Genomic DNA, 22,972 nt, shown 5'->3' with positions numbered 1-22,972 from the left:
TGGTTTAGGAATCAAAGTAATACTGGCTTCATAGAATGAGTCTGGAAGTTTTCCTTCCCTTTCTATTTTTTGGAATATCTTGAGAAGGATAGGTATTATCTCTGCTTTAAACGTCTGGTAGAACTCCCCTGGGAAGCCATCTGGTCCTGGACTCCTATTTGTTGGGTGATTTTTGATAACTGATTCAATTTCTTCGCTGGTTATGGGTCTGTTCAAGCTTTCTATTTCCTCCTGATTGAGTTTTGGAAGCGTGTGGGTGTTCAGGAATTTGTCCATTTCTTCCAGGTTGTCCAGTTTGTTGGCATATAATTTTTCATAGTATTCCCTGATAATTGTTTGTATCTCTGAGGGGTTGGGTGTAATAATTCCATTTCATTTATGATTTTATCTATTTGGGTCATCTCCCTTTTCTTTTTGAGAAGCCTGGCTAGAGGTTTATCAATTTTGTTTATTTTTTCAAAAACCCAACTCTTGGTTTCATTGATCTGCTCTACAGTTTTTTAGATTCTGTATTGTTTATTTCTGCTCTGATCTTTATTATTTCTCTTCTTCTGCTGGGTTTAGGCTGTCCTTGCTGTTCTGCTTCTATTTCCTTTAGGTGTGCTGTTAGATTTTGTACTTGGGATTTTTCTTGTTTCTTGAGGTAGGCCTGGATTGCAATGCATTTTCCTCTCAGGACTGCCTTTGCTGCATCCCAAAGCGTTTGGATTGTTGTATTTTCATTTTCGTTTGTTTCCATACATTTTTAAATTTCTTCTCTAATTGCCTGGTTGACCCACTCATTCTTTAGTAGGGTTTTTTTTTTCACCTCCATGCTTTTGGAGGTTTTCCAGACTTTTTCCTGTGGTTGATTTCAAGCTTCATAGCATTGTGGTGTGAAAGTATGCATGGTATAATTTCAATTCATGTATACTTATGAAGAGCTGTTTTGTGACCCAGTATGTGATCTGTCTTGGAGAATGTTCCATGTGCACTCGAGAAGAAAGTATATTCTGTTGCTTTGGGATGCAGAGTTCTAAATATATCTGTCAAGTCCATCTGATCCAATGTCTCATTCAGGGCCCTTGTTTCTTTATTGACCGTGTGTCTAGATGATCTATCCATTTCTGTAAGTGGAGTGTTAAAGTCCCCTGCAATTACCACATTCTTATCAATAAGGTTGCTTATATTTGTGAGTAATTGTGTTATATATTTGGGGGCTCCTGTATTCAGCGCATAGACATTTATAATTGTTAGCTCTTCCTGATGGATAGACCCTGTGATTATTATTATATAATGCCCTTCTTCATCTCTTGTTACAGCCTTTAATTTAAAGTCTAGTTTCTCTGATATGAGTATGGCTACTCCAGCTTTCTTTTGACTTCCAGGGCCATGATAAATAGTTCTCCATCCCCTCGCTCTCAATCTGAAGGTGTTCTCAGGTCTAAAATGAGTCTCTTGTAGACAGGAAATAGATGGGTCTTGTTTTTTTATCCATTCTGATACCCTGTGTCTTTTGGTTGGCACATTTAGTCCATTTACATTCAGTGTTATTATAGAAAGATATGGTTTAGAGGCATTGTGATGTCCGTAGGTTTCATGCTTGTAGCGATGTCTCTGGTACTTTGTCTCACAGAATCCCCCTTAGGATCTCTTGTAGGGCTGGTTTAGTGGTGATGAATTCCTTCAGTTTTTGTTTGGGAAGACCTTTATCTCTCCTTCTATTCCGAATGACAGACTTGCTGTATAAAGGATTCTTGGCTGCATATTTTTTCTGTTCATCACATTGAAGATCTCCTGCCATTCCTTTCTGGCCTGCCAAGTTTCAGTGAAATTGTAGTCTTAAAGCTGTGGATCGTCAGCTTCTGTCATCCACTTCTTAGAGCAGTTGTTTGAAAATTGTTCACATTCTGCTCTAATTCCATACTCACGCTTCGTTTTTGTTCATGTACAAGTAAATCGACCATACTCCACCTCTACCTCTGCATGTTTTCACGTACCTCAATCTCAATAACTATTTTCATCAGTAGGATGGAAGTCTGAGGAGGTCCAGAACCTCACTTCTGCTCGCTGCTTTCGCAGCAGGGCCTGAATGGGAGTGCTTTGTGCTCTCTAAATGCCTGCTAAAGGAATGACTGAGTTCTCTCGTTGTTTCCTCTCACATCTCTCCTCTTTAGAATATAAGATTACTTTCGTTTGAAGAACTTGCTCTTGACTTCGCTGCCATTTCCCCCACGCTTCTCATGGTTCACTTTTTATTTTTGTGAGAAGAGGCGTCTCTCCTCCTGATTTACTAACTTCTTGTCTCTTCACTGTCTTGAGGCTCTCTCTGTGACTTCTCAGATTTTGCTTTGAGATGTGCCCTCCTCATTGACCTTTGTTGGTTCTTCAGTCTCTGTGACATCTCAGCAGCACGCTGTGTTACTGACAGCACGTTCTTGGAAATCCCCTCTTCACTCTTTTACCTTTCTGACTTTTCTTTCTGAGTTTCCTTTGTTGATGTCCTTCAGCTCTGGGGTGGTGAGCAAAACAGAATAATTTTGCTCTCATCCTTTGTTCTTTTCTCTCTGCTTTCTTTGCAGTATCCTAGGCGCTAGGTTGCTCTTTGACCTTAGCTATTGTCTCTGTGTGCGTGATTACCAAATAGACACAAATTGCCTTTACTACTCATTTTGTATCCTTTTAAATACTTCCTGTGTGCCTCAACCTAAACTCCTCTGTCAAGTTAAACAGTATGTCTGAAATTTGGGATGCCAGTGCTAATGCCTTGGGCTCCTGTCATTAGGGCGTCACTTCTGAAACTGTATGGAAGTAACCCTAATGGCAAAGGATAGCAATTTCCGCTGTGTTGTTTTCCTTGTCTGGAATGCTCTTTCCTTTATTCTTTTCAGCTTCCTTTCTCCTTTTAAGATCAAGTTTGGAAACCTGCAGTTCACAAAGATTTCTAGGGTGACACCAGACCTTACTGACTTTCTGGGCTTTGAACTCCCTCCATACTCATTTATCTGTTACCTGGCACTCTTCGTATACTTGTGTCGTATTGTGTTGTAGAATAAATCCTCTTTATTTTAAATGTTTTATCTCACAGATACTCTGTAATCTTAGTCCTCTTTGTACTCGCAGTGCCTAGTATATAATCAGCACTTAATAACGTGTGCTGTGGATGATGGCTTCCCCTTTGCATTTCCTTATCTTGTTCCACTTCTAATACTGAGATTGCTTAAAAATTAATTTTTCTTATCACCAAACAAATATTTCTCTTTCATAAATGAAATGGAGTGCTTGGACTGAGCCGAATGACAGATTTTCGATAGCCTGATTGCATTTTGCTTTGCACTATTTTTAGTACATTATAAAGGGCTTGGAATGACTGTTGGAGAAGTAACTTTCCTCTGTCTTTTCAGTGTCTTCATCTTTTGAGTGTCATCTAAAAACTTGGAATGAAAGAATCATGATAAGAGCTATGGGATTCTGTGCAGACACACGCGCGGTTTTGTATGCGGTGGGGAGAGATGGAGTGGGGGAGAGAATATGAATAAATAAAAATGAATGTGAGGACACACTGCCCAAGCCCATATACCACCTCGCAACTAATGTTGGGAAGATGCCGGACCAGCCCCGCAGAAGAGTAGTTGTGTCAAACGGATGGTATCTCATAAGGATGTCATTTTAAGAGCATTCCCCCCCTTACCCCCTGCAAAAAGAAACCTACCCAGTTGTTTTTATGATAAATTGTTGTTATAATCAAGTCCCCAGCAATATAGTAATGTGGTAGACCTACTGAATAAAGAAGATCTAGTTAAACTAAGGTGTCTTTTAAAAATAAGGTATAAGAAATTAGCTGTGGTTGAAATTTAGCTCTGTGTAGATTGAAAGTCTGGGTTAGTTGGGGCACCTGGGTGGCTCAGTCAGTTAAGCATCCAGCTCCTGGTTTGATCTCACCGTTTGTGAGATTGAGCCCTCCCATTGGCTTTGTACTGACAGTGCAGAGCCTGCTTGGGATTCTCTGTCTGCCCCTCCCCTGCTCATATTCTCTCTCTCTCTCTCTCTCTCTCTCTCTCTCTCTCTCTCCTTCAAAAGAAATAAACATTAAAAAAAAATCTGGATCAGTAGAGGGTAATTCCAGGCTCAAATGAGGGGAACAAAGGACTTCACCTACTTATTTACTTCTTTTTTTTTTTTTTTTTTTTTCTGTAGGGAATTTGAAATACTGCCTTGTGGTTCTGAATCAGCCGGTGGACAAATGTGTTCGTCATCTTTGGAGCAAAGGTAATCTCAATTAGCGTTCATATTTCTTTACTTTCTTTACTCCTTGTAGGATGAACATGACTATTAAATATTCCAAAATCTGACTGTCATACCAAAAAGTGTAATTCCTAGCAAAGTGATTTAGTTATTGAATTACCAGGAGAATAAATCTTTTCTTAACCAGTTTCCACTTGTGGTTTCCGCACCATGAATCCCCAAGGACAGAATTACAATGTAGCATCATTATACCGCATTTCTGATCCACCCTGTGGATGTTAATCCTGAGTACTTACTAGGTGTTTGTTGAAGTGTGAATAGTTTTGGCACCAGGGACAACAAAAAGCATCCTCAAGCCTCACTCATCCCAGCATCCAACAATAAGATATCTGCAGGGTAACCAGATTTGCAAAATAAAAAAAAAAAAAAATGTTAACAGGGTATAAGAATCTCTAGGGAATGCTGAAAAATAGAAACAGTAGTTTTACAGAATTCATACTTCCATGAGTTTTCCTGTAAAAAGCATGGAACTTTATTAACTTTTTTTTTTTTACACTATTCTTTGATTTATTTTTTTTTAAATTATTCTTTGATTTGTATAGGATTAACCCTAGGCTAGAAAAGATTACTAAATACCATTTGGTGTTTTGAACCTCTGCTCTTCCATGAGATTTGAGTTTTTTTTTCCAAAGGGATGCTTCCGCCAAGGTTCCCAATGTAAGTTATAGGCCAAATTAGATAGACAGAACCACATGATTGTTGATATGCTGATGTGTATTCCAGATGACTCTTCTAATCGCAGAATTCTTTAGTATTCTCAGCATCCAGCTCTCACGTCTTGGAATGCAAACCTATTAGGCCAATAAGCTCACATCTGCGGACAGGGGTCCTTGTAATACTAGAGGGAACAGATCATCGTGGATGATTTTGTGTAAGGAATTGTTCTTGTCTTGTGTGATTACCATGAAAATTCTTGATTCCAGATTTAGCTATCTTTATGTGAGCCCCCTGAAAATGGCACACTGTTACTGTACCAACACTGCCCTGAAAGCTGGCAAGTTATCTAACCAGAAGCTTCACTCTCCTTGCACTTCTCACTTGGTTGTCATTAGGTAGTTGCTCAGGGGCCCTAAAAAAAGGTCTTTTTTTTTTTTGTCACTTCAGTGCCTACTGCCGTGTCTGGCTCATAATTACTTAGTAATTATAACAAAGGAAAGTGAATTTGAGGGGTGCCTGGTGGCTCAGTTGGTTAATCATCTGACTCTTGATTTCAGCTCAGGTAATGATCTCACTGTGATTTGTGAGATCCAAACCCACATAGGGCTCTGCGCTGACAGTGTGGAGCCTGCTTGGGCTTCTCTGTCTTCCTCTCTTTCTGCCCCTCTCCTGCTTGTGCTTGCTTGCACGTGCACTCCACTCTCTCTCTTTCAGAATAAATAAACATTAAAAAAATTTTTTTTTATATCTTTATTTTTGAGAGAGAGTGTGAGTAGGGGAGGAGCAGAGAGGGAGACACAGAATCCGAAGCAGGCTCCAGGCTCTGAGCCGTCAGCACAGAGCCAGATGTGGGCCTGAACCCACGGACCGTGAGATCATGACCTGAGCCGAAGTTGGACGCTCAACCAACTGAGCCACCCAGGTGCCCCATAAATAAACATTTTTTAAAAAATGCTGTGGTTTTGGAGTGATGGTTGGATATTGGTGGGGGGTGGGGGACGGAACTGAAACTGATGGCCAAGAAAGAATTCTTGAGACACTTTTGGTGCGAAAGGTGGTCTTATTAAAGCATGGGACAGGACACACCCATGGGCAGGAAGAGCTGCCCCAGGATTATAAGGAGTGACTGATAATATACTTGGGAGCTGGGGGAGGTAAAGGCAAGGGGAAGTTTCCAAAAGGATTTTCATATGCTGAAGAAGACTCACAGGGTCCTGGAGGCCTAGCTATCATCAAGCTAAGGTTGTTTTTCCCCTCTAGCAAAGCATTAACAGTCAGACAGTTGGGTGTTCCTGGAGGAATGTTATACTCCACCAGCCTGAAGCATTTGTCAGTGAGCTGCAGGTTATAAGGAAATTTAATTTTATCTGCCATTTCCTTCTGCCTTTGTTTCCCACGTCATTGCCCCTTGAACAGTTTTGATCCTTAAATCTTTAAGGTTGCTGAGGGTGGAAGGTCTTCTCATCTGTAACTTCTTCCTGCTAATAGGGGCATAGAGGTGTCCCTACCTATGGGTCAACAATGGTCAGTTTGAGGAATTTATATAGAGGAGTTACAAAGGCAGAGGCAGCCAGTCCAAGGGAGAAAACCTATATGAACCTCCTTGAGTAGAAAGGATCATCTGTCAGCTAGAAGTTATGGCAGTGAAGGAGGCTTGGCATGAGGCAGGGAGACACTGGAAAAGACAATAAAGTAAAGTTAATAGTATGAGACAGAGAAGCCTAAATAAAAGACCTTTGGTAGTTAATGAGAATTTTCCGTCAGTCCTTCATTGTCCTTTGAAGAGAAATTTGAGGTCTTCCACAGGTTCACAGGAATAAGAAGGCGTGTCAGCTGACATACTAGACTCCTACAAGGAAGGTAGTGGTTTAATTCTTGATATATGAGTCCATGAGAAATGTCCTCCTAATTTTACTGTAGTGGGAGTGCATAACATGGCCCCGTAGGAGCCCTTCCAGGAGTGCATAATATGGCCTGGTAAGAGCCCTTCCGTTATGGAGTGAAATCCGTTGCTGTTTTAGGTTTCCACTCCTTTAAATAAACCAGGTCTTCTGGGTTTACATGGGGTGAGTTGCTAGTAACTGTCAGATCAGGCTTAGGGAGGATATGGTTTGCATATTCATTTAGAGATTTATGAATTAACCTGCCCTGACATGAATAATTTAATAGAGTATTCTAGTATCTATTTATTGATAGGTCTGCAGTAAGAAAAGGCTTTTTGGAAGAAGATTGGAAACCTTAGTTTGGAGAGCCATAGCCAAACAAAGACTAATTTGTTTGTAAAACAAGTCTAATTTTAACAAACCTGGCCTAATTATTTACATAAACTTAGCAAGAATAGTGATAGATCATATAGATCTTTTAAAAATGTGCTTTGGGGTGCCTGGGTGGCTCTGTCGGTTAGGCGTCCGACTTCGGCTCAGGTCATGATCTCACGGTCCGTGAGTTCGAGCCCCGCATCGGGCTCTGTGCTGACAGCTCAGAGCCTGGAGCCTGTTTCAGACTCTGTGTCTCCCTCTCTCTCTGCCCCTCCCCTGTTCATGCTCTCTCTCTGTCTCAAAAATAAATAAACGTTGGGGCGCCTGGGTGGCGCAGTCGGTTAAGCGTCCGACTTCAGCCAGGTCACGATCTCGCGGTCCGGGAGTTCGAGCCCCGCGTCAGGCTCTGGGCTGATGGCTCAGAGCCTGGAGCCTGTTTCCGATTCTGTGTCTCCCTCTCTCTCTGCCCCTCCCCCGTTCATGCTTTGTCTCTCTCTGTCCCAAAAATAAATAAACGTTGAAAAAAAAATTAAAAAAAAAATAAACGTTAAAATTAAAAAAGAAAATGCTTTGCTGGAGCTTTTTTGTAAGGAACCTCTAGATTGAACTTTTAGTAAAGCCTGTCAGGGTCAGGAGCCAAGTGCTTGCCATCAGGCATGCCTAGAGTACCTATAGGTTTGGGTGAATTCCTCTTCTCAAGGTCCCCGAAGTACCCTGAGGTTCCTGCACCTGCCAGGAAGTGACATTCTTTGCTTACCTAGTAAGGCTGCTGGGAGCTATGTAAGCAAGGTATCAGGCCAACAGTTCCAATGGGCTGCATGCTTCATAAATTCAACCTCAGTTTCTTAAAGCTGCCTGGTCATATCTGAGTCTATGCATGTATCTCAAATATGACATTCCAGTCAAAGCCTTGGTAAAATAACCAGTATTTCCAATGGTATCAGAATAGATGCCTATTGAATTATGCAAATAACTGTAGTTGCCATGAAAGAAAGAACACTCAATGAGAGTTTTCTGAATTTCACAGGGGTCAAGTAGAGAGAAAAGTTAAATGCTTCAGTTTGTTCACAGAGGAATATTTTATCCTATTTCTGTATATCATACATATCTTTTTTTTTTCTTCTAACGTTTGTTGTATTTTGAGAGAGAGGGAGAGAAAGAGAGAGAGAGAGAGTGAGCACATGCGAGTGAGCAGGGGAGGGGCAAAGAGAGAGGCAGACACAGAATCTGAAACAGGCTCCAGGCTCTGAGGTGTCAGCACAGAGCCTGACGCGGAGCTCGAGCGCGCGAACCGTGAGACCATGATGTGAGCCAAAGTTGGACACTCAACCTACTGAGCCACCCAGGCACCCCTGTATATTATGGATATCTTAAGAGAAAGTTTCCTTAATCTGGAAGAGCAAACATTAGAGAACCAGCAATATTTCAAACAAGAGTCACAAAAACTATAATGACAAAAAGACTCAAAAATGGACACAGTTAAAAAATCTGATGAGCGATTACAACATAGCTGTCAAGAAGTCCAGTTATTTCTGTAACTTATATCACTTCAGTCATAGAATATCACATGATGGCATCATACTAAAATATATTAAAACTTTAAGAATTGCGGGGCGCCTGGGTGGCGCAGTCGGTTAAGCGTCCGACTTCAACCAGGTCACGATCTCGCGGTCCGTGAGTTCGAGCCCCGCGTCAGGCTCTGGGCTGATGGCTCAGAGCCTGGAGCCTGTTTCCGATTCTGTGTCTCCCTCTCTCTCTGCCCCTCCCCCGTTCATGCTCTGTCTCTCTCTGTCCCAAAAATAAATAAACGTTGAAAATTCTAAAATCTTAAAAAAAAAAAAAAAAAAAAAAAAAAAAAAAAAAAAGAATTGCATATAATCTCCAGAATAGTTACAGTATTTACCCAAATATAACCTACAACTATTATTTGTGCTTTCAGAGTAACTTAACATACTAAATAAAAAGGTCTACTTGGTCAAAAAGACTTGACTTACAGTTTAAATCTTGGGAAGTTTGTTAAAAACCTCAGGACGTTATAATGCACAAAGCAAGTATACCATCAGACCTAGATATCCTTAGTTTCTCTGCAGTAAGTACAAAACACAAACCAACATGCCATAATCAATACTTTAGTATTTTATCTCGTTTGGAAAAGACCTAGATGCCAATGGACTCAATTCCAATTTGTCATGCAAGCAAAACTTTAAAGTTTCAGGTTACCAAAAACTTTGAAATCTTAACAATTACCCATGAAAAATTGTGAGACAGAATTAACCATCATTTTAAGTCACCTTCTTGCTAACAAATTGCAAAAGAGAAAACAGCTTATTTGACCTTCAGTAAATGTAGGTAGAATAAAAAGTTTAATAAGTTTAATGCTGGTAACTCTTTTTTATTAAACCAACAAACTTAAATTAGTTTAAATACTAAATTATGTTCCACTTGGGTCCACTTCAAAGACAATTAATTTGTTCCCCATGGTCAGTTTTTCCCTGGGACACTGGTGGGGAAATCTGGACAGTCTAAATAGGGTGCTCTTTGCTCCTGACATCGAGGGTGGGAGAAGTAGCCAGTGGTGCCCGAGGCACTGAGGGTGGTATAGAAGCCGGTTATACAGGAGGAGGAACAGGGGGAGGGGGAGGGGGAGGCAAAAGAGGTGAGGTGCCACCAGAAGTCAGAGGAAGAGTATTCCTGGTTCTAAACCTCGTCAGCTCAGACAGATGAGCAGACGCCACTTTTTTGCCTGACCGAAGTGGAGTTAGGCAGTCCATGTCAGGCAAGAGAAGACAGGGAACTTCCCTGAAACGAAGGGAGTTTCAGCAGATGCCTCAGAATATTCCTTCACGTCCCTGTCCTGAGATAGACTAACCACAATGGACTCCATTTACCATAGCCATTAACCTGGGAAATAAATGTGGGAAAAGCCCCCACATGTATTAGGAAGGAGGAACAGTGAGGGATAGTGTCCCCTTCGTTAGGGATGGCTTGTGCTTCTTCCAGCAACCTGGCTTCTATTAGGAGGAGGCCTATTTAAATTATCATCCAGAATGTCAGGAAGGAGTTTATCAGCCTGGTTCTGCAGGAGACTATTAGGTCTGCATGCTGATTTAGAGCTATGAAGGCCTGGACCCAGGGTACCTCCGTCTCATTTGCCCTGTTTCCTGCAAAAGATCTAATTGAGATCCTAGGAGGCCATGCAATGTTATAGATCAGTCCCTTCTCAAATGTTGCCATCTGACTTGTTTCCAGTGGATTAAAGAGACATGCTAAAGGAGAGTCCTTGGGAAGTAAAGACAGAGGTCCATTACCAAGAAAATCCACCCCTTCCCCCCCCCCCACCCCTACTCCCAGGTTGTGTCCCACATGTAGGAATGTCAGAGGTTTCTGGTGTCAAAACAAGCTGAGGCATCCCTTGAACAAAATTACCTGCCGTAAAAGTTACCGCCTGACATAAAGGTCCCCACACTTCCCCATTGCATTCTAGACTACAGTGGGTTCCGTGTGTGGACTCAGTTTGCCTTGCTGAGAAGGCCATGCATAAAGGCCAAGCTGTACGTTGGCCTGCCTTGCTGAGAAGACCATGAAGAACCTGCTGTTTTTAACCCATGGAAAACAGTGAAAAGTTTTACAAGATGAAGTTACCCAATTCTGTAACTTAAATAGTCAGTAGAGGATAATGACGAAAAACAGTAAAGATAGAAACCCATTGTGTAAATGACATTCCAACACATGTAACCTTTAAAACTCATTTCCTGGGAAAGGGACTCCAGTTGGGTTTTAATTCATTTGGGTACTGGTTTCGACCGGCTCTGAGCAGAGGTCTCCTGGCCAGAAGCAGCTAAACCAGAGATGTGGAGGGGATCACGTTGGGCCAATGAGGAGGAAACCTCCCACGGGAGTCTTAAGATTAAGGGCTGTCCTGGTGACTTTAGCTAGCTGTCCTGGGCCCAAGATGGACCACCTTGTATAAGAACAGAAATGAAGAGAAAGCATTTAAGTTTGAGTCTTCTTACCATCCCGAGCATGGCACTAACTTCCAGCCAAAAGGCAGGCTTTCTCCTCCCTGTGGAGTAGCCACTGACTAGAGGATTGCATTGTGAGCAATAGATGTGAAAGTGTTCCAATAAGACAGTACTCCTTGAAAAGCCCCTCAAATGAAAATAAAAGGAGAGGGGATGTACTCCCCGAGGCTCAGAGTCCAGATGAGAAGGCTCAGCTCCATGTTAGGTGCCAAAATGTTGTGGTTTTGGAGTGATGGTGAGGTGCTGTGGGGGTGGGGGTGGGACATCCAGAAAGAATTCTTGAGACATCTTTGATACAAAAAGGTGGTTTTATTAAAGCACCGGGACAGGACCTGTGGGCAGGTAGAGCTGCCCCAGGACTATGAGGAGTGACTGATTATATACTTGGAAGTCAGGCAAAATAAAGAAAAGGAAGTTTCCAAAAGGATTTTCATACGCTGAAGAAGACTCAGGATCCTGGAGGCCTAGCTATCATCAAGCTAAGGTTGTTTTTCCCTCTAGCAGAGCATTAACAGTAAGACAGTAGGGAGTTCCTGGAGGAACTTTATACTCTGCCTGCCTCAAGCATTTGTCAATGGGCTGCAGGTTTTAAGGAAGTTTAATTTTATCTGCCACTAACGTCTGCCTTTGTTTCCCACATCAAATTTGATTTGAAAAAGTCTCCTGTCTGACATAGACAAAGGATTTATTTGATTTGCATGAAAATTGAACACTAGGTCAGTTTGTATACATGGAGAAAACTAATGGTGTCTAAGTGTGACATGGCCTGAATTGGTTAGGTAAGTCTCCTTCCCAAAATACCTTTTCTTCAGGTTATTGAAATGTACTTTCGTATCTACTTCAGGATAATTCTTAGCTCTCTGGAGCCATTAACCATTGTAAAAAGCAGCTCTGTTAATAAGTACTGAGGAAAGGTAGAGTAAGGTTTTTGTGGTTCTCATAGTAGAAGCTGTGATTTTTTTTTTTGTTTGTTTGTAGTATCCTGTTTTGTATTGTTATCTTTCCAATAAAAAGTAAAAAAAAAAAAAAAAAAAAAAGAAAGAAAGAAACTTTGAGCTTGAGTCTGAGTTGATGATCTTAACAAAAGTGAGAGGCCTAGAAAAAAGTATAGGGCAGCCTTGAGGGCCTCGATGGAACAGTGGTGTGGCTTGGGATTTCAGCAAATAAGGGCCAGAGGCAGCTTTGTCTGGTGCTCTTTGTGCTGTGTGTGCAACACTTCTAGAACCTTCCTTCTGTGGATGTGAAGATTTGTGAAGAACGGAAATGAAGGGGTGAAATCAAGACTGTTACATCAACCCACAGACAAATTTGGAGGCTGCTGCACAGTATAAGTCTCTTATGTAAAATCGGTAATTTAACTTTAATCTATGCTAAGGATTTAGGATGAGCAGGTATTTCCTGAGATTCCTTTAAGGGGAAAGACTATTTTGAAGGCTTATTTATTAGTTTTCCCCTGCAATGTTTATGTGACAGGTTATGCAATTTACATTAAATGACTAAAGAAGAGCTTCAAGGGAATTTAAAAGTGGAGGTTTTTAAATGTATTTTCCTTTTAATACTTCATGAAGTTTCAGTGATTTTCTTGGTTACAGGTCTGGGTCATTTTTATTTCTACCTGTCCCAGCCTTTTATATACCCAGTTTGATCTGGGGATAGAAACTAAGTATATAGATAGGTAGGTGGATAAAAAGGCAGATAGAAATGTAGTTAGTATCTAACTTTTCTGTTAACTCTCAGAGGTTATTGGCATTTGTGAATGGATATTGTCCTCAGATTTCTTAACCTTTTTTTTTTTTTTTTGAGTCAGGTTTTCTCTTCCAGTAAATGTCTTTCTCATCCTGAAATATGTGTTAAATGAACAAAAATAAGGATGTCTGTGTTTGAAGGATTCTGCTTATTTCTTGTTGTGTAGATCAGTTATTCTCCACTTGAGGTCACCATGCTAACCAGGATCTTTAAAGGTATTTGGAAAGACCTGAGTTACATAAAATTAAAAAAATAAACGAAGAAATAAAAAATCTAACAGACATTCACTTACCTGAGATGAGGTGATAGATAGACCATACATCAGGTTTTTAGGAGTTTGACTTCTTAATATCTTCATTAAAAAAAATTTTTTTAATGTTTATTTTTTTTGAGAGAGGGAGAGAGAGTGAGCGGGGGGGGAGGAGCAGAGAGCACAATGGAAACAGAATTTGAAGCAGGATCTGGGCTCTGAGCTGTCAGCACAGAGCCCGACGTGGGGCTTGAACCAACGAAGCTGGAGATCTGAGGTCAGATGTTTAACCCACTGAGCCACCCAGACGCCCCAAAAATATCTTCATTTTTTTTTTTTTAATTTTTTTTTTCAACGTTTATTTTATTTTTTTGGGACAGAGAGAGACAGAGCATGAATGGGGGAGGGGCAGAGAGAGAGGGAGACACAGAATCGGAAACAGGCTCCAGGCTCTGAGCCATCAGCCCAGAGCCTGATGCGGGGCTCGAACTCACGGACAGAGAGATCGTGACCTGGCTGAAGTCGGACGCTTAACCGACTGCGCCACCCAGGCGCCCCAATATCTTCATTTTTAATGTGAGTTCACAGCTTTTCTCTATTTTCCATTTGACCCATAGAACATGTGACCATGTTAATTATATTATGAGTAGATTATCAGATTACATTGATGCCAATGTGATTTGTTTTCTCCTGTAAAAGGAGTTAGTTTTCTTCACTTGATTTCTTTCTTTTTCAATTCTCTGGCAACAAAGCTTCAGATCATGCCAGAGTACGGAGGTATGGGCCCCGTACTCCAGCTCATTTTTGATGAGGCTTTAAGTCCTACATCATTTGACAAATCAGGCAGGTCTTTTAGGTTGAAAGACCTGTTACTGCCCATGCAGTATACATGAGTCAAAATAGAACAAGGTCTTTGGTGTTATAAAAACTTCCATGTTTTCTCTTCTGGTTCATTTGTAACTGCTTGTTGAGGATATTCACAGACAGAAGCACAGAGGCATGAACACTTCCTCATGAAGGCAGGTCCGAGGCTCTGGGAGCCACAAGTCCTTAGGATGATCTTGCTCATCCTTGTTTCTTAAGTAGCTGAAATTATTGTAGTATGTGATTAAGTGTACTTGGTCATGTCTGTATGCCTTTTGCTTTCTTTTTTAAACAAAAATACCTTACACTTATAAGTGCTTATAAAGCAGTTTTAATAGAATCCTGACGTGCTCCATGAATTAAACTGATCTTGTGCTAGTGAGTAGTATGCCATCAGATTAAAGTTTTAGATGATGTAGAAATCTGCTATAAGGCAACTTCAATAATAGTTTTGTTGTATCAACCTTTTGCTTTATAAATTGTGCACTCCAGGATTCTCTAAGCTTGTTTTTAACCTGGTTATTTGCGGGGAAGGTCAACCAAAGTTAACAAATTTATATTGTGTAGTTTTCTTTTTTTCCTTTTCTATTCACTGGGACCTCTACCTCATTTTGGTGTCCAATATGACAGCTTCAGATAAATGAAATTCAGTAAAAGCCACTTTTAGGTGTAGATTGGTTGAATTGATTGGTTTACTTTAATATGCTTGGTATCAACCCACGTTTTAATCCCACTGTATCTGTTTGAGTACTTTATCCCTGTTAGATTTCCAGGGAAACATGGTTTTTGACAATCACCTTGAAATTTTGAAATCACCTTAACGCTATTCCTACAGCTCACTCTGAAGGCTAGTCCTGGTCCATTTTATTTATTTATTTATTTATTTATTTATTTATTTATTTATTTATTCATTCATTCATTCATTCATTCATTCATTCATTCATTCATTCTTTATTAACATTTATTCAGTTTTGAGAGACACAGAGACAGAACATGAGTTGGGGAGGGGCAGAGAGAGAGGGAGACACAGAATCTTAAGCAGGCTCCAGGTTCTGAGCTGTCAGCCCAGAGCCCGACGTGGGGCTCGAACTCATGGACTGTGAGATCATGACCTGAGCCGAAGTCGGGTGCTTAACCAACTGAGCCATTAAGGGGCCCCAGTCATTTTTTTAAAGAGTGTTTCTGGGGTGCCTGCGTGGCTCAGCCGGTTAAGCGTCCGACTCTTGGTTTTGGCTCAGGTCATGATCTCATGAATTTGAGGCCAACGATGGACTGTGTGCTGGAGCCTGCTTGGGACTCTCTCTCTGTTCCTCCTCCACTCGTGGGCATGTGCGTGCACGTGCGCTCTCTCTCTCTCTCTCTCTCTTAAAATAAGCATTAAAAAAAAAAGAGTGTGTTTCTACATACACTATGGTTTTTTCTCTGGCCTCCTCTCCCGGAGCTATTAATGATTGATTTAATTAAAAATGATTTTTTTTTTTTGTTTGGCACAACATAGATTTTTTATGTGTATTGCAAACTCCTTCTCATTCTTTAAGATCCGACACCAGTGCTGTCTCTTGTGAAGGAGGGCTCCCTTAGCTCTCCCACTTATCAGAATCTTCTTTATAGTATTTGTATTGTTTTCCTATTGCTCATAAATGTCCCCGTATCCCTCTTGGAGGATAAGCTCCTTGAAAATGGATATAAAGTGCTTTTCAGATGGTGTTTCCTCTTCTCTCCTGTGAGACTAGCCTGGGGGGTAGCGATTATAGGTCATGCTGGCAGTTGCTGCTTTTCTAGATCCTGGGAATCCTCTTCCCCTAATGTGAACTTCTTAGCAGGAGCATGCATGTGGGCTCTCTTTTGCTCTTCTCTGATTCTTTTCTGGTCCTCAGCCTCCGTTGAGTCCCTTTTTACTTATGCTAAACTTGGGCCCTGTCCCTCATTTCTTCCCCCTCTGCTCTGTGACTCCCAGATGCTTATTTGGTATGTCCTTGTACAACCAGTTAGAACTGATTTTTTTCATTAATCTCTCATTCTTTTCACATAGCTCATGTGCCAATGTATTCCTTTTTTGCATCTATGATTTTATGCGTTTGATGGTTGGGGTGCTAACAAATATGTCATTGGAATATATCCTCTTTGTTCATTAAGGTATTATGGGTAAGGTACATCTTTTGTTGTATAGAAGGATATAAAATCATGCAGTTAAGCAGTACTCCTATCTTTTGACAGTCTCTCAAGAAATTTATCATATGTTCTCATCGTAATACTCATAAAGCTCCTCTCTTGAAAATAATTTTGTTGTGAGAACTGTAAATTATTTTTGTGAATTATAAATGTTTTTCTCTAGATATCTTTTTAATTTTAATTTAATTTAATTTAAATTTCTTTTAAAGAAGTTTAGTTATCTTGAGACAGAGAGAGAGTGGGGAGGGGCAAAGAGAGAGTGTGTGTGTGAGAGAGAGAGAGAGAGAAAGAAAATCCCAGTCAGGCTCCTCACTGTCAGCATGGAGTCAGATGCAGGGCTTGAACTCATGAGCCTATGAGATCAGGACCTGAGTTGAAAACAAGAGTGAGACATTTAACCAACTGAGCCACACAGGTGCCCTGTTCTCTAGATTTCCATCTTTAACTATAGAAATAGGTGTGCATTATAAAAATTTTAAACATCAGTTTATAATGAAAAATCAGTCCCTAGTGACTATTTACTATTCTCTTTATTGCTTTTTTCATGCTTGTAATTTTTGCTTTTTAATTATCCCCTATGAAATGATTTTTGAATGTATTTTTAATATCAGGGTAATGGATGAAATATTACTACTACATAGGAAAATCCTCCTGAAATGGTGAGTGCCAGGCCATGTGACTGTGTGCTTCATGGCAGTAGGCATTTTCACTGCCTGTTTTACTTCATTCTGTAGGCCATTTAGTCCTGTTTCCTAACAAGTATTGTCAGTTTTTCATGTGACCAGAAAATGGATTCCAAGTTAGTATGGGATATATGTATATGTATATGTATATGTATATGTATATGTATATGTATATGTATATGTGTATATATGCACACACACATGTTTATATGTATTTACATGTGTGTACATGTATGTATACACATGTATGATTATTTACATTTGTTCCATGTTTAATTTATACATGCATTTGCATACACACACACACACACACACACACACACACACACACACACACAGTGTTTTTGCTTGATGTTAAGCCTCAGTGTAAGTGAGCCTGGTGTGTGGTCCGTGAGAGGAGTACGTGAACATTGTGGATAGTTATCCTTGCTCAGGAGGCTAAGCAGCACTAACTACCCACGGGAAACTAAGTAGAAGGGAAAAAAGTCTCAAAATGTTCTAGTTTTACAGTAAGTAGGTGGTGGACTCCCACTTGAAACCTGGAAAACGTAAGTCAAACGTCACCTTTGGATAACTCTCCAGGGGTGAATTCGACATTTTGCATTTCTTGTACAGTTAATAGTACTAGTCCTTCAGATCGCAGTGCTCAGGTGTTAGATGGCCCTCTCTGAAGTGCAGACATTGTCACGCTCAACAGCTCTTCTCAGCAACCTGTTAACAAGAAGCAAATGTGTCTCTGTGGTGTTTTTTCTCTATTTCAGTCTAATACATAATAACCCATTTATTTATTTTTTTTTAATTTTTTTTTTTCAACGTTTATTTATTTTTGGGACAGAGAGAGACAGAGCATGAACGGGGGAGGGGCAGAGAGAGAGGGAGACACAGAATCGGAAACAGGCTCCAGGCTCTGAGCCATCAGGCCAGAGCCTGACGTGGGGCTCGAACTCACGGACCGCGAGATCGTGATCTGGCTGAAGTCGGACGCTTAACCGACTGCGCCACCCAGGCGCCCCTATAATAACCCATTTAATGTGAAAGACTTCTGAAAGAGCAGGCTTGGGAGAAGCAGCCAGAGAAACATGGCAGAGTCCATCATCGTTTTCTCCCACACTGTATTGTATGTTGTGCTCTTAAGGATCTAGAAGCATTTATTTTTCCTTGGTCCTCCTTTAAACCCTATATACTGTTAAGTGTTAGATAAGCTCTGTTGTCTCTGTGTGTATTGTTTGTCCACTTTGCTTAGTGGCCTCTCTTTACAATAGAGTGTTTCAAGGCCAGCTACATCTGGAATTTTATTTAATTGATTATAGATGACCACTGGTTAATATTTGTGTACAATTGTAGATTAAAAAGTAACTTGAACTTTTGTGTAGTATTAGTCTTTGGTGGAAGCTGAGCGTCTCTGAGATTTTAGTTTTACAAAAATAGCTGCTTGGAGTCTTTGGAAAGAAGCCGCCCCTGGGAAGTAGAAAAGATAGTGAGAGGGTGTAACGAACGGACTCTTTACCACCTTGCTAGGAGACAGATATCTGGCCCTGAGAAAATCTGGTCTACATTCTTTCTGTGTCTAGAGGTTACTGGTGATGTTCAGTACAACTTGAATGGGATACCAGAGGAGAAACTGTAGTGCAAAACACTTGTTTAAACTACTAGAAGAGAAACACTGTTGAGAGGAAATACGCTACTTTTGAACATGTTTAGTAGAAACTGGACAGTGAGAATTGTTTGATTCATCTAATGGCAGAGTTTACAGAAATGAAAGTTACACCTTCTAGGAAGGCTTCCTTGCTATCTAAATAGTTACCATGGATTTAGCTTGTAGGGATGAGCTGGTTACGACTGCTTGGATAGGTAGAATATCATGTACGTTGCTGTCATTTGAATACATTGAGGCAAAGACCTAGTGGATATGTTATCTGGGAACATGCTAGGCTTTAGGGTATTCAGATTTTAAGTTAGGATGATCTGGGAGGCATCTGTTCTAGTAATGAGCAGCTTAGTCGTTAGACTTAAGAATCCTGTAATAGTTAAGCCTATCACAGTTTATTGAACTACCAAATTGACACCATTTGTGTCATTTTCTATGCTTAGTGTTTTGCAGAACTTATGCTTTGAGCACATTTAAGAGAACATTGAGCCAAAGATCCGATGAGCAATTTGCATACTTCGTTCAGGTCCATTAAGTAAAACAGTTATGTACAAGCTGTGGTCCCTGTAAATAAGGCTGGCAGAAAAGATCTGTCCCAGTCATACGGAAACATTTGGGAGACTACAAAAAGATTATTTAATATACAGCACATTTTAATATATTAGTGGCACAGAACAAGATACATATTGTTTGATATGAGGCCAGAGATGTATTTTACTATTCCCATCCCCAAGATGATGGTCCATTTCTGCTGAATTAGATCTTTTATCATTCTGGGTATTATAATACAAATATTATCAGATACTAAAGACCTCTGTGTTATTTTTATTCCCAGGATCCGCTCTTAGGCCTTTGTGTTGTTTTAGTAACCATAATATCATAGGGAATGTCGGGAATTTGTACCACAATTTTGGTGCTTGATATTTGAAATGCATTTATAAATCTTGTACTATGCTTTCTAATTCCATGGTACTTTATGTAAATTGCTGCACTTGATGTTCTAAAGACAGGTCATTTTTAAATACCAAGTTTCACAGCATTACATTTTGTAATATGTGTACTAAAAGGCCAAAAAAATCCATTATTTTGTTTTTTAATCCATATTTAAAATTTTTTTTTAATATTTATTTTTGAGAGATCTTGACAGAGTATGAGTGGGGGAGGGTCAGAGAGGGGGCACGGGGGACACAGAATCCAAAGCAGGTCCAGGCTCTGAGCTCTCAGCACAGAGGCCAACATGGGGCTTGAACTCACGGCCCTAGAGATCATGACCTGAGCTGAAGTAGGATGCTTAACCGACTGAGCCACCCAGGCGTCCTCATCCATACTTTCTGAGCATTGTCTGTGGCAAGCAATGTACAAGGATTGTATACCAGTGAGAAAGACACAGGCCCTTTCCTTAAAGTGCTTGCAGTCTAGTATCTAATGTACCCAGTCCCAATGTGTACATCTTAATAGTCTCTGTAAAGTGTATTGTTGTTGTGGACTGATTTGTTTCCCCCCAAATCATATATTGAAGCCCCAATATGATAATATTTGGAGATAGTGCCTTAAAGAGGTAATTAAGTTTAAATGAGGTCTTAGGTGGGGTCCTTATAAGAAGGGGAAGAGACACTGGGGATGGTGCTCAGAGTAAAGGCCATGTGAGGGCGCAGTAAGAAAAGGTGCCCATCTGCAAGCCAAGGAGAGAGGCCTCAGGAGAAACAGCTGACACCTTGATCTTTGACCTCTCGTCTCCAGAACTGTGAGAAAATAAATTTCTGTTGTGTAAGTCACCCAGTCTGTGGTATTTCGCTACAGAAGTCCTAGCAAACTAATGAAGTTACACATAAGGCTTCTGGGCAAGTGGAGAATTGTTCAGCTCTCTCTTCTCTGTAAAATAGCATTTATCTCAAAGGTCTGTTTTATTTGTAAGCCTGGTGCCAGGTTTTCTTATAGGCAGTCTTGATGTTACTTAGTACTTTGTAGCTTCTATCAATTACTGGTAGGCATTGATACTCCCTTTGATTCGATTCCATATAGCCTCAGACTGATATTGCCCCCCTTATTTAAAATTTTTTCTTGTACATTTATTCATTTTTGAGAGACAGAGACAGAGCACAAGGGTGGGAGGGGCAGAGAGAGAGGGAGACACAGAATCTGAAGCAGGCCCCAGGCTTCGAGCTGTTAGCACAGAGCCTGACATGGGGCTCGAACTCACAAACTGCGAGATCATGACCTGAGCCAAAGTCGGATGCTCAATCGACTGAGCCACCCAGGCGCCCCTGGCCCCCTTGTTTAGAGAAGACATTTCAGTGACTTCAGAGGAACAGTGGAAATTTAAAAAAATCATATATATTAGATATTAATTTGATGGATATAAATAGATTTGGAAAATAAATTTTGGACATGTTAAACAAATACAGGAAAAAGTGTAGACTAAATAGAGGAAAATACAAATTTAAGTAACTTAATTGCCATTGATTATTTTCAGCATTAATTTATTACCCTGTATATACATCATTTGCTTTTCTTGTAAAACCTCAATTAGTTCTTTGCATTACTTTGGGACCATTATAAACTTCAGTCTGGGTATTTGGTAGGTCATTTGACATCACGCCAACCTTAAGTGGACTTTTCCCCCCCTTTTTTATAAAAGGATGTGGTTTTTATAAGATGTGGTCTTTTCTGTGGTCTCGTGGCCAGCCCTTTTACATTAGCTTTGTTTACTGAGTGGTAAATAAGGGATTGCTAATCCCACCCCTGGACTCTTGGTGAAACTATCTTTTGGTGCTTGGTAAGATCACCTAGGGATAGAAGGATGTTTAAGATGAGGGGGGCAGGTGGCTTTTAAACTAAGACGTAAATATGTTTATAAAGAAAGGTTGTTCCTATATCTGCTTTATTTTTATTTTATTTTTTTGTAGTTTTGTGTTTCTGACTTGGAACATACGGTTCTTTTCTTTTTTCTTTTTTTTTAAGATTTGGTTTCAGGTCATCTCTACCCCCAGTGCATGCCCTGAGCTCACAGTCCTGAGATGAAGAGTGTCATGCCCCACTAACTGAGCCAGCCAGGAGCCTCTAGACATATAGTTCTATAATAAAAATATTTCAGATATGTTACATTCTTTCTAATATATACATGAGGAAAATACCTCCTCTTTCTTCACCCTCAATTCCTGCCATGTTAATAATGTGTTAACATGTGTTAATACACACACACACACACATACACACTTGGGTAGTCTTTATGAGGTGAGTAGACTCATCGATGGAACCATACTGCAAAAAATAGTCAGCAGACTGTCCAAGGATGGTAAATAAAGTGCGTTAGTGAAATCAGCCAAGATATGTTTGCCAAACTTTCATCTTTTAAAAAGTTACCTGCCTTTCTCTTCTTTCATTCTTAAGAGACTTAAGAAAGTTTCTTTCTTAAGCAACTTAGATAGTGAAAAGGGGAAAATACCAGTGTTGGTTGTTATTTCTTCCCAATCAGTAATAAATGAATAACTCTAAGAATTGAGCATTATAAAATATTTTAAATTCTTTCACTCTACAGTTGAAATTTATCTATTCTATAGATCAGTGGTCAATGTGTAAAACACATTTCCAAGGTAGTGGATGTCAATGGAAAAATAAAAGGATCATCCAGAATATTTGTTTCTGATTCTGCCATTAAATAAAACTGTTCTGTAACTTTATATTGAAGATCAGAGTGTCAAAAAATGCACCTTCCCCTCCTGTATTCTATCATTCCCTTTAAGAACATAGGAGTATTTTGCTTGCTGACTAATGTGATCATGTCTTTGGGATGTTCTTGGAAGTTAAGAACAGGAGACAGTAGAGGATAAATCAGGTATAATGGATTTTTTTTCAGCAGTCAGTAACTTCAGGTTATGTTAAAAAATAGATTGGTAACATATGTTTAAAATGTTCTAATTATTACCAGCCTGGATCACCCATTAGACAGATATTTATTGAATATGTAACTTACTGTGGTTACAAACCCAAGCTAGTCTTTTCACTTAAAGATTACTTTGCACATCTTGTTTATAATGCATTTGGTAATTTCAGGACTTTTCTTGGGGTTTCACTGGCACTCATTCATGATTCTCAGCACTGCACATTACTTCCTGTTCAATGGTGTATAGAATATTGCAGAAATAATAAAAAGGGTATTACCTTTGTACTGGCTGGAAATAGGCAGGATTTGTCATCTTGGAGAGAGGAGACAGCGATAATTATAGACTAGAATTTGTGTGGATATGAATGTAAATAGAAAATTTAGGAATCTTGAGAAATATAAATATGCCAACTTTAACATCTATATATTTGTTTAACTTAATAGATTTATTTTCACTTACCTCCAGATGCTTGAATTCACCAGATTCTCCTTTGCTTTGATTATG

General features: G+C 40.0%; 1 protein-coding gene across 11 annotated transcripts in view; it reads left to right on the top strand.

Moving 5' to 3' along the window:
- The window catches only part of TPK1 (thiamin pyrophosphokinase 1), a 359,845-nt gene that overhangs the window by 75,980 nt on the left and 260,893 nt on the right, over nucleotides 1-22,972 (top strand). For all 11 annotated transcript variants that reach the window (XM_045496023.1, XM_045496016.1, XM_045496020.1 and 8 more), the window contains one exon: nucleotides 4,177-4,248. In XM_045496023.1, coding sequence (XP_045351979.1) covers nucleotides 4,177-4,248 — 72 coding nt within the window. The remainder of the gene's footprint in view (nucleotides 1-4,176; nucleotides 4,249-22,972) is intronic.

Source organism: Leopardus geoffroyi, chromosome A2 (assembly GCF_018350155.1).
Source record: "Leopardus geoffroyi isolate Oge1 chromosome A2, O.geoffroyi_Oge1_pat1.0, whole genome shotgun sequence".
In the NCBI taxonomy this organism is placed as follows: Eukaryota; Metazoa; Chordata; class Mammalia; order Carnivora; family Felidae; genus Leopardus; species Leopardus geoffroyi.
Note: the sequence above shows the minus strand (reverse complement) of the source record. Positions and strands in the feature narration are given on the sequence as shown.